This window comes from Alligator sinensis, unplaced genomic scaffold (assembly GCF_000455745.1).
Source record: "Alligator sinensis unplaced genomic scaffold, ASM45574v1 scaffold872_2, whole genome shotgun sequence".
Classification (NCBI taxonomy): domain Eukaryota; kingdom Metazoa; phylum Chordata; order Crocodylia; family Alligatoridae; genus Alligator; species Alligator sinensis.
Genome location: NW_005842132.1, coordinates 1,336,347 through 1,347,600, shown reverse-complemented (window position 1 = coordinate 1,347,600; position 11,254 = coordinate 1,336,347). Strand labels below are relative to the sequence as shown.

Genomic DNA, 11,254 nt, shown 5'->3' with positions numbered 1-11,254 from the left:
TGGGGTGGGCATCCAGGTCCATGGGCAGGACGATGGAGCGGCTCTTGGCTGAAGAGAGGGAAGACTTAGATTGGGAACATCATACATCTCACTGCTCCCAGGCCTGTTAGAAAGCCAGTTCCCCTAACCCACAGGAGACCACGGAAGACATAAAACCTAGGGGTTGCTAAACTTTTTGGACCAGCAGGCCAACATCAGCCTTCAAAACGAGCCATCGTGTCTCCTCATCATCACTGGACTAAGGTGTGACCCAGGGCAACCTGTGGACCACTGTCACAGCCTTGTGGACCACTAGTGTCTATGGAGAGGAACCACTGAGGCAAACGGGCGTAGCAAAGAGGTCAGTGCTCAATTGTTTTCCCAATCTTCTGGGACTGGGTCAGGCTGTGATCAACTTAATTTGCAGCAAAAAAAGAGGATTAGGAGATGAGGAAAATCTTTTTAAGGGGAAGTTAAGCACTAGAGCAAGCTACTGGGGGAGGCTGTGGTATCTCCTTCACTGCAGGTTTTAAAGAACAGGTCAAATATTGCTCAGGGATCTAGTTGTACTTGATCCTGCCTCAGTGCAAGAGGTGGGACGAGGCAATCGCTGCAGGTTCCTTCCAGCCCTACGTTTCTAAGATGCCTCAAACCTCTGGGCCTCAGGACCCAACACAGGGCTTGTGCATGGGAAATGCTGAAGGTGCCACGCTCCCACCACCCAGGGGAGGAAAGATCACCACTCCCATTTCACCGGTGAGAAGCCAAGGCAGAGAGAGCGGAGCTGCACAGCTAAAATGAGGCAGAGGCATCCCAGGGAAGAGCTGGGAATTGAACTCGTCCTCTCCGAGGCCCCGCTCGGTGCCCATGTCACCAAACCATCCTTTCCGCTCTGTGACTCAGCAGCCCTCACGGCCCACCCCAGGAGTCAGCCACAGCAGGCAGGATGGAAGCCAAAGACTTTCCAGCAAAACTGGCACAAACGCCTGCTTTGCTTCCAGCCTCCCATCGGCGGGAAACCCCAGGAATCTCCCAAGACATCCTGACCTCACCCAGCTGCTGAGCCACAGTCGGAGCTGACTGCAGAAACGCGCACGATCTGGAGGCACATCCCCGAGTCAACCCCGCCATAGATTCAGAAGCTGGTCCCCACCCAGCACGGGGACACCAAGGCTCACCCGGCAGCTGCCAGAGCCCTCTCTGCTGCTGCCTGGATCATATGCAGGAGGAGATGGATAGAGTCTGCTGAAAGGGGACCCTGGTCATGCCAGCTGCCTCCCAGACAGCCTCAGCCTGGCCCGAGCCCCAGATCCACCACATCAGAGACGAGAGCAACCCCTGAATGGTGAGACCCAGGAGAATCTGCTCCTTACCGACCATAGCCAGGGTGCGGATACAGGCCTCCACCGAGCTCTTGTGCTGCTGCTGCAGCCAGGGGCACTCCAGCAGCCGCAGGGTGGACTGGAGCAACTGCACAACGATGGTCTGATGGGTCTGGGAGAGAAAGGAGGCAGGTCCTCATGGGACAAGTGCTTATAAAACCCATCAGCACTGCTCATGCATCCTGCGGGCTCTCCCTGGACACAGCCCTGCTGAGGTCCCACCTCCCCGCACATGCCTCATCTTGACCTGGCTTCAGATCAACCTCCCCCCGGCACTCAGCAAACCATAGGCTCGGCCCCATGAAGCTCTGCTCTCTTGCCATGACCCCACAGGGCTCTGTGTGCTGAACTGTGCTCTGCTTTACTCTGTAAACACCACCCCCCAGCCCCGCTGGTCCCTGCCCCTTTTGTTTCGCTGAAAGTTTCCCAGAGCTGGCCTGCGACTCACACGGGCAAGGACATCCCAAGTCGGATTAAACTTATCTGGTTTCAAAGTCCTCCCAGCTCGTGACAGAGCAGAGTCTTCTCTATGCCAATGCTCTGACACCTCAAGATGGAGGGCATGGTCAGGCCCCCACCATGTTTGGCCAATGTAAAGGATCCGGCCCAAATTCCAGCCCCAGACCCTCAGCACAGGTGGCTTCCCCTCAGGCTGACCTCTGGCTCTTCATCTGTCTCTGGTTTCCTCCTCACTGGTAGCTTCTGCCCTAGCCTGTCTGGGAGACCTGAATAGATGCCAGGCCATGGGTGTGCTCAACACTAGGAAGGCCTCCCTTTACCTGCAGTGAGGTGCTGTTCTCCGAGAAGGGAGAGCTGAAGAAAGCATTGATGGTGTCCAGCACCACGGTGAGCACGTACTTCTCCAGCGGGGGGTCTGAAACACGCTTCTCTCGCTTCTTGCACACCTGCGGGGATGGACACATGGGGTCAGTGGAAAGCACTGGGATGGAAGTTGCCCAGTTCAAGGACTGCCCTGACAGGCAGGGACTCAGGTAAGGCCAGGGGATCCACCTTGAAGAGGGCATAAAGACACCTGAGCTGAGGAGCTTTGCAAGGAAGGCACTTTTTAGCTGACATATGTCTTCTGGGCTTCAAGATGCTGCTGGAGGGACAGCACCGAGGAGAACAGCTCCTGCTTACCAAATGGGACCGCCACACAGCAGCATGTCCCTGACAGCCATGGTCAGTGCAGCGCCTTGCTCCCAACACTACAGCAAGCTCTTGCTATCTACATACATCTTGCAATGGCCCATTTCATTGTGGCGTTTCAGCTGTGCTAGTGGCCATTCATGAGGTTACTGAGAACCTCAGTGGAGCCTGAAGGACCATCAGCTTCTTGGTCTCCTACATCCCAAGGAAGAGCTACGCGGTAGCCTCTGCCCCATTTCCCCACCCTGGGATCCGCTCTAGCCCCAGTCACGCACCCTGGCCATGTCGAGGGTGAAGTTCTCGAAGAGAGTCCAGATGTGGTTGCTGGTGTAGATCTCCTTCATCTCCACTTCTGTGTCCACATAGCAGTGGTTGACAAAGTTCACATATGCAATCTTCACCTGCGAGGGAAGGGAGAGCCCGGGTGCGAGTCAGCCAGGGGCAAGAGGGGCAGAGACAGCATCTCCTGATGCCACCAGATGGGTCTCCAGGCCACCAATGGAGCTGCCAGGCAGGAACCATGAGCCAGGCCTCCCCTACCCCTTCCCTGAGTCTCTCTCCATCTCCTCTTTCCTTTGAGCCTGTTTCCCTTCCCCTCACCCCTCTTTTCCACCTGCTCTCCTTGCTCCTCCTGCATCTTTCCTCCATGCTGTACCATTATCATGATATTCCTCTGCCTTCTTCGTCCTGTCCCTTCTCTCCACTGCCACGCGATCAGGAACCCCCGCTCCTCTTCCAGTCCCCCTTGTCTCTCTGTCTCATCAATGCCGCTCGCCCCTTCTCTCCTGCTTGCTCATTAAAACCTTCACCCCCTATCTTCTCAGCACACTGGTGCCCATGCCCATGCCCATTTGGGCCGGTACCTCGGTGATGCAGTCCTCATGTGTCACCACCCGCACCACATCCTCCAGCGGCAGCAGGGACGTGCACTTGATCTCCGTGTAGACGTTCTTGCCCTCAGCACAGGCGGCCAGCAGATCCACCAGGGAGATGTGATACATGAGGGGGCTATTCTCCTCCACCCCATCCCGAGCTGCCGTCATCATCTCCAGCAGGGTGACTAGAGATGCCTTGTCATTGTAGAAAACCACCACGTCGTCCCCGGCGTTGGTCAGCTGTGGAGAAAGGGCGACGGTCATGGCTTGTAGAAAGTGGGGATGGAAAAGCCCTGTGAGGAAGCAACCAGCTTCTGCCTCAGTGTAGCAAGGAAGACAGGCAACGCCCTTACAGTGGCATTTTCCAGCATAGGGCAAAAACACCCCAGCTGAGGAACTCCCTGCTGCAGGACACGACTGAGGCAGCCAGCTTTAAAAAACCCCACAGAGCTAGCCACGAAGGCCACTGACTCTGGACCCCAACGTGAAACCTTGTTCTTAATGGTATTGAGGACCCCGCAGCTGTCTGAAGCCAGGCTGACAAGCCTGAAGTGAGAGCCAGGCACAGACTCAGAGGGGACAATCTGCCCCGATGGGGACCCCCACCCCTCTGCCTATAGCACAGCATGCCCCAGCTCCACACTGAGTCATGGCAGCCAGCCCAGACAGATCTGAATGCCCATCCTGCGAGCTCTGGCATCCCCCTCCCAACACCACGCCGAGGCACACAGGCTGGAGCTGAAGGAGAGGGGGCACATTGCCCACCCACACACACTACCGACGTGCCTGTAGACACACACCCACCACCAGCGTCTTGGAAAGACTCTCACCTCCGTCATGATCATGTCCTGGCACTTCTTGACGTACTTGCCCTCGGCCTTGATGATGGTGTGCAGGAAGTCGAGGTACTGCACGTGGCGGCCGTGGGTGGCCAGGCAGTGGATGAAGTGCTGCAGCACCGTCTCATTGATCTCCGAGCACAGCTGGTAGTTGTTCAGGAAGATGTGCTGCATCGTCTCGGCCTCCAGCAGCTGTGGGCAAGGGACCAATGCCTCTGTGAGGTCAGTGGGCCATGCCAAGCCCTGGTGACACCTAGTTGCTCTCTCAGCCGCACTGCTTCCCCCTCTTATGGGTCTCCCCTCCACTCTTCACCATCTCCTGCCCCTTTCTCCTTCTCCTGTTTGCTCCTGATCTCTCTCTACTGTCAATAATATCTGTAACCCTGCCCTTTTCCCACATCATTCTCCTAATACCTCTCACTGACCCCAGCCCATGCCCTGACACCTCTGCTGTGTTGGTAAGAACTTCCCTCAATAGTTCTGGGCAAGTTTTTTAGTCTTCTTCAGCTGCTCTGAACCCACCTCCTGGCCACTTTCTCTGGTCCAGGCTTGGGATCAGCCAGGAAGCCCCTTTTGCCTTACCCCAGGGGTGAGGAAGAGGTTGAGATGCTTGTGCAGAAGGGCCTGGTTCTCCTGGTTCCCAGCGCAGAACTTCTGGAGGAACTGGTGGGTGTATCTCAAAATCTCCATCATCTTCATGTCGCCCTGAGCACAGAGGGGAAGAGAAGATCGCTAGTTGCAGAGGGAAAGGCTGAGAAATTCAACCCAAGGACAGTCACCACTGTCCTGTGAGATAACGTCTCTTTGGGTTACACTGCTTCAGATCAAAGAGCAGAGAAGCAAGGTTGGAAAGGAGCTAGGAGGTCTTGCATCCACTGCTGGGGTGAGGAAGACACCTAGCCCCATGGAGAGTACTGTACAGGTAGGTGCATAGGACATGGGGTGTAGGTACCCTGTGATAGCCCAGCTACCAGACTCCTTTGGTCAGTCAAAGCCTGTGTTATGGCATAGGACATGTAAGGTACAATTAGAGATGCCCTCATCCAGTCCCTTTCACCCAAGATCTCCAGCCACTTTGCAAGGATGGATAAGAGTTTTTATCCCCATTTTACAGAGAAGATAACCAAAGCACAGAAAAGTGAAGCGATGTGCTGGGGCCATGCAGTGAGTCAGTGGCCAAGCTAGAAAGAGAAAACAGGTGTCCCAGAGTCCAGTCTGCTTTAACCCTTACGCACACTGCCTCTGGCCATCCAACATGCAGGAAACTACCGGCAAACCCAGAGCAGGTGCATGCCCCGCAGCTCTGAGACAGGCCAGCAGCTTGGGCAGCCAGAGGCCACTGCCTTCCTGTCCCACCCCGCATGCTCCCCAGTTTTCCTGCGCCCACCTTCTCATAGGGGATCTGCAGCAGGTCCAGCATCACTTTGTGGGCATCCATGTTCTTCAGCAGGCGCTGCTGCTTCTTGCGCACCTGCTCCCCAACCCCGCACATTTTGTTCAGCCGCTCCAGGATCTGGAGGGGGAATCCACAGGGAAGAGAAGCGGCTGTTAGGAGACCCACCCACCACAGGATATCCTGGGTTCCTATGAAATGCAGCATGCAGGGAGCTGTACATGCCGTCCCCACACCCGCTCAGCCCCCACCCCCAGCATAAGACCTGCCTTTGACTTTTAAATTCACAGCCTTTGATAGCTTAGCAGGGCTTGGAAGGGACACAAATCTTGAACTCAAGCCTTTCCATTCATCTGTGGAAGTTGCCAGGCCAGCCCCTTTTCCCAGATGCTGTTGCTTACCCCTTTGACTATCTGGTAGTTCTCACTGCTCTTCTCCCCCGGGACGCTGACCTCCTCGTCGGCTGTGTGCTAGGAGGGAGAGGAGAGCAAGGAATATCCCTCAGCCCCTTTGAAGGCAGGAACTCAGCATGAAGGCTACGCCTGAGCGACCTGCCCAGCCCTGGCATCACTGCCACAGCAGCGATGAAACTGGCCCTTTGGGCTTTACTCACACTTCAGGGCCAAACCTTGCCCTGTGACACCAGTCTCACTTGGGTCAAGTTCCTCCCAATGGGATCCATCCTGATCCCAGCCCCATGTAACTGAGAGCAGGATCCAGCCTTTGCCACAGTCTCTCAGGGCTGCTTAAAGCCCATCCCGAGAGGCACCAGGCTGTGACTTTCCAAGACGAGACCCCATTTTCTGGGAGAGTCCATTTGGGGCCCCCCCCCGCCCTTCACAGAGATGAGGGCTCCTGCCAGCCTCCCCAGCATCAGCTGCATCACTGCAGTTGCCTCAGTCATGCGGACTCAGGGTGCCGAACCCAGAGCCTGCAAAGAGGCAGCACCCATCCGTGCCCTGTGCTGGATTTGAACAGGGGGGCCCAGAGGCATCCCTGTCCCTGCCATCCCCGACAGTGCAGAGAGATGCTCAGGCTGTCATACCTCTTTCTTCTCCTTCTTGTTCCCTTCCCCTGACTCGTCCCCCTTGGAGCTGCCTTTCTTGTCCACCCAGAGCTCCGATTTCTCCACCATGGTGCGTAGCTTGTCCAGCTCTGACTTGATTACCTTGTAGTTCTCGACATCCTGTGCCGAGATCAGGAGCTGGACCTGCAGGGATATTGCCAGGAGAAGATCAGCCTGCTCTGCCACTTGGGAACCAGCTTGCAAGGCAAACCCACGTGTGGGCAATGCCACCTCCTTCTGTCCCAGCACCTCGCGTCCCTCCCCCTGCCATACAGAAGTCACAGGTGCAGTTCTTCACTGGAACAGCTGCTTAGGCCTGCAGAGGATAAGCCTACTAAACTGGAGCCCTGCAGGGCTTAGTAAGGCTGTTGCAATGTCCCCCATCAGGGTACTCTGAGGAAGGAACCACACTGAGGGCACCTCTTTAGCTGGACAAGCATTCAACCACTGCTGTCAAAGCAATGACAGTTTTATGCTGTGGGCATGTGCCAGCCACTTGTGGATGTTGTTCCCTACCTCACTTCACACCACGACCACCAAAGAGCTTTCCAACTCTGCCCTCCTCTGGTCTTGGCCAACCTGGGCTGCACTGGTGCTTGCATCTTGGAAGCATGGCCCTTCTCTGCCCTCTGGGTGCCCACTTGCACATCCCCCTCTTCAAAGCAAGTGGGACATGCCAACTACCTCCTCCCCACATTACCTGCTTGAAGGTGTGCAGGACCTCCTGCCTCTGGCTGAAGTGTTTGAAGAGGAGCTGGAGGGAGCCAGAGATGAGGGATGGGTAGTCATGCATAGTCAGGTGGATCAGCACACGCAGAAACATCCTCCCGCCTTCATCGTCCACCTCCAACATGCTGCTTGACTTTCTGGAGACGGCAGGAAAGAGCCGGACGTTCAGCACAACCCTCCCCTTGGTGTAGAATCACTGGATTCCCTCTTGCTTTATCTAAACCCCGTGCTATCCTATTTCCGTCCTTACAGCTGGTGAGGGCTGCTAGGTTAACTGCAGGACTTTACTGAAGCTCCCAGCCACACAGCTTCTCTGCTACCTGTGGCTTTCACTCTCCAGAAATGCCTCTGTTCAGAGGTGAAAGAAGAAAGACTTCTACTGGGAGCCTCCACAGACAGCTTAATTTGCCCCTGGAGAGAAGAGCCAAGCAACTTACCCCACACCAAACATGGCCTCTGCATGCTCGCCTATCCGGTCCAGGTTCATTGCTGCACCTGAAAGGGGAAAACCAAAGGGATTGTGGAGAGAATTAGACCAGTGGAAGGGAATAAGGAGCTGGGTGAGATGGGAGCACTGAGGCAAATCATCTCAACTCCCAGCAGATGGCGAGGAAAGGGATCTCTTGCCCTGCTGAGGTCCAAATGGGCTGTGCTGTTTACCCAGGTCTCTATGAAGGTATCACTGGTACCTGCCTCAAGGCCCTTCCCTAGTCATTTTTCACCAAGCCCCCAACTCCTCCTCTGTGCCCATACCCTGCCAGTATCGCACTGGAAAACAGGATTTGACAGGAAGAGGCTTTAACCTGATTTAACTCTGGTTTTAATGATAGCAATGAGAAGAATTGACAGCACGGAGGGAAAACAGGCCAAAGGAATAGGAAAATATGGCCTTTCATTTACTGAGCTGATACCAGAGCGAGGGGCACCTTGGAGGTACAAGAGCCAGGCAGACACAGAGCAAAGAAAGTGTTTTCCCAAGCCACTCATTTCCTGCCATCTCGCCTTCTCCAAACATCCTGGCTGGACCCCCCCGGACCAAAGCACCTAACAATCAAAGCCAGGTCCAACCTGGCATATCCAGTGCACAGAGCACCCTGTACCAGTTAAGGGAAGCAGTAAGACACCAAGTGCTATTCAGCTGACAATTAACATGGTCTGTGTGGCTCATTGAATCTAAAGCTGTACTAGGGCCAACCGGATGTGAAGGGATGGGAAGATAGTTACTTGTGGAGTCAAAAGCCGGAGCTGTCCCATCGGCGGCACTGTCCTGCATGGGGTACACTTCTACAAACTCCTTCTTGAAGACGGAGAGCAGGTAAGAGATCCTGTAGTCTAACCGCACGTTCAGGATGAACTGGGGCAGCAGGGCAAGGAGAGCAGAAGTAAATGTCCTCTCCAGGCAGGCTGAATCTTCACAGAAATGCCCCTTCCTTGCACCCCTGCCCCACACTAGCCACTGACACTGAAGCACTGGAATCTGCCACTTCCCCATTACTTCCCATTACCCCTTCCCTCCAAGCTTCATAAACCAGGTGCTGCATCACCATGAGGCCCCAACCTGCAAGATCTCCAGGATCTTCAGCTTGGTTTCCATCACCACGATGTTTTCATTCTCTATGGTCCTCCCTCTGTCCACCTGCTCAGGGGCTGCCCCAGCACTGAGGCTCGGTGGGCTGAAGATGGACTGCTTCCTGCTCAGCACCATGGTGGACATCATCTGGCCAACACCCTGGATGGATCTCCGCACGTTCTTTCCTGGGGAAGCCGCCGCAGGCGGCAGACAGCTAAACTTCAGTATGCAAAAGGACCTACAGCTGAGCTCCCAATGCCATGCTGGGGCTTTGGTAAGAACCTACCCAACTGTCCCCCGGACTAGAAACTCCACCGCTGGGAGGACGCATGGGATTATACGGAAGTAGGGCTGGAAGGGACTTCATGAGGTCATGTAGTCCAGCCCCCTACTCCAGGCAGGATCATCCTGGATGAAACCATCCCAGCCAAGTGTCTGACTAGCCTGGGAAGCCACATAGGATTCATCCAGCGTGTCCACTTTAGCACTTATTACTATTACAAGGCCAAATTCAGAGCTCGTTACCCACTTGGACCACACCCTCAATGAGTCCAGGGGCACAGCAAGCCCTCTCTTCCCCTCCATCTTTACTCAAGCAAAATCCCCACACTGAAGTCAGTGGGAATCTGCTAGAATCTGATTTCAAGTCTGACTCCTTCTGGCAGCACCACAGATAGGCGCAGCGCTCGGCTCTCAGCGTCTTTGGCCCTGCTGAAGCTGGGAAGTGCCAAGTATTTCATGACAGTCTGTCCTCCTAAGGGGTGAAATCCAGACAGCCTGGCTTCTGGCTTGGTGTTCTGGGTACCTGCAGCTCCCCTTGACATCCATGGGGCTGAGGACAATGAGCGTCTCCAAAAATAATCAGGCTTTGTTTGGGATCATCCGTGATGTGAGGGGAGCAGGCGGGGACGGGCCAGCCAGCGAGGCGCAGGGAGCCTTACCTGTCATGTCATCGCTGTACATGGCCTGCACCATCAGCTGCGGGTTCTGGACGCAGTCTATGATGCCCAGCAGAGTCCGCGTCAGGCGCAGCAGCTCGCTGAAGCTGTAGAAGCCAAAGTAGATGAGGTTGTGGGCAAGACTGACGACCTGAAGGAAGGAAAGAAAAACTCCAGACCTCTCTGTGACCAAGACAGCCGAAGAGGAAAGCCGGAGAAAAGCGTCCTAGGATGCCCGCCAATGGGAACAGGCCGTTCCAAGAGGGCTGGCTAGCCTGCCCCGCTGACAGGAGCTGTCTATCTCAGGATAGTGTTGCCAATGGGAGACCAAATTGATAAGAACTGCCCCTTAAATTTTTATTAGTCCTCTCTACAGCCGGAGATAATGCACCATCTCTTGAAGGTCATAAGGGCTGTGCTCTGTTAAAATGTCCCATCTAAGGCTGGCTTTAAAACCCTGAGGTGCGTCTCTCCACAACACAGCCAGCACAGGTCGCTCACCTCAAAGGTGAGCTTGTTCTTCTCCTCGTTGGCGAAGGGCACTGCCTCGCTCACCACGTTGTTGAGATAATCCTCCACGAACTCCATGGTGTTGGCAAACTTGTTCTTCTTGTCATCCCGGGTGGCGTTCAGGTTGGAGTCATAGCTGCGGAAAACAGCAGCACCCTAAGTCTGCAGGAGAGGGGCTCGTCTCCCCTTTCTTGAGACTCTCCGTCTGGAGGAACAGCATGCAAGGTTTGGCCTTGAGAGCAGCCTCCCCTGGCCTGTCCCTCTGACTTTGAGAGGGGAGCTCCATCTCCAAGGCCTTGACACTGAGACTATTAACAAGGAGGCTTGATTAGGCCAGTCCTGTTGGTGGCCTTTGTAAGGATAGGGACCTTTGCTCGCTAGCTGGACCCTGCAAATCTCATTCCACACATGCCACAGCCCACCTCCAGACACTGCTGTAGGTCAGATGTGGGCCAGGGAATGTCCCCTGTGCTGGCTTGTCCCCCCGTCCCGATTGGAAACACCAGTGCTCCTCACTCTTTGATGGTGATGGCAGTGGGGATCTCGGTCCACAGCCGTGCAAACTTCACGGGCATCACCAGCTCCTGGGGATCCCTGTCCACATGAACATGCAGCATGAGGTGGCAGAAGGAAGCCCGGAGGTCAAAGGGCAGCATTTCATCCGCCATGCAAAGGAAGATCAGGTCTACGCCCAGCTGCTGGGAGATCTCCTTGATGGCCAGGTACTGGCGGTCCAGGCACATGCGGGCAAACAGCTTCAGCTGGTACCTGTGAGGGGTCCACAGAGGAAGAAGGAAGAAAGGGAGTGAGGAAGGGCAGGGGAG

At 55.3% G+C, this 11,254-nt stretch overlaps 1 protein-coding gene across 1 annotated transcript in view; it reads right to left on the bottom strand.

Annotated features, from left to right (window-relative positions):
- The window catches only part of ITPR3 (inositol 1,4,5-trisphosphate receptor type 3), an 80,274-nt gene that overhangs the window by 20,539 nt on the left and 48,481 nt on the right, over positions 1–11,254 (bottom strand). The window contains 17 exon segments of the mRNA XM_025205840.1: positions 1–48; positions 1,353–1,473; positions 2,141–2,266; positions 2,786–2,911; positions 3,374–3,625; positions 4,216–4,416; positions 4,807–4,929; positions 5,612–5,737; positions 6,019–6,087; positions 6,663–6,827; positions 7,384–7,549; positions 7,850–7,907; positions 8,637–8,766; positions 8,971–9,167; positions 9,924–10,071; positions 10,422–10,566; positions 10,947–11,198. The exon segment at positions 1–48 is cut by the window's left edge and continues 182 nt beyond it. Coding sequence (XP_025061625.1) covers positions 1–48; positions 1,353–1,473; positions 2,141–2,266; positions 2,786–2,911; positions 3,374–3,625; positions 4,216–4,416; positions 4,807–4,929; positions 5,612–5,737; positions 6,019–6,087; positions 6,663–6,827; positions 7,384–7,549; positions 7,850–7,907; positions 8,637–8,766; positions 8,971–9,167; positions 9,924–10,071; positions 10,422–10,566; positions 10,947–11,198 — 2,453 coding nt within the window.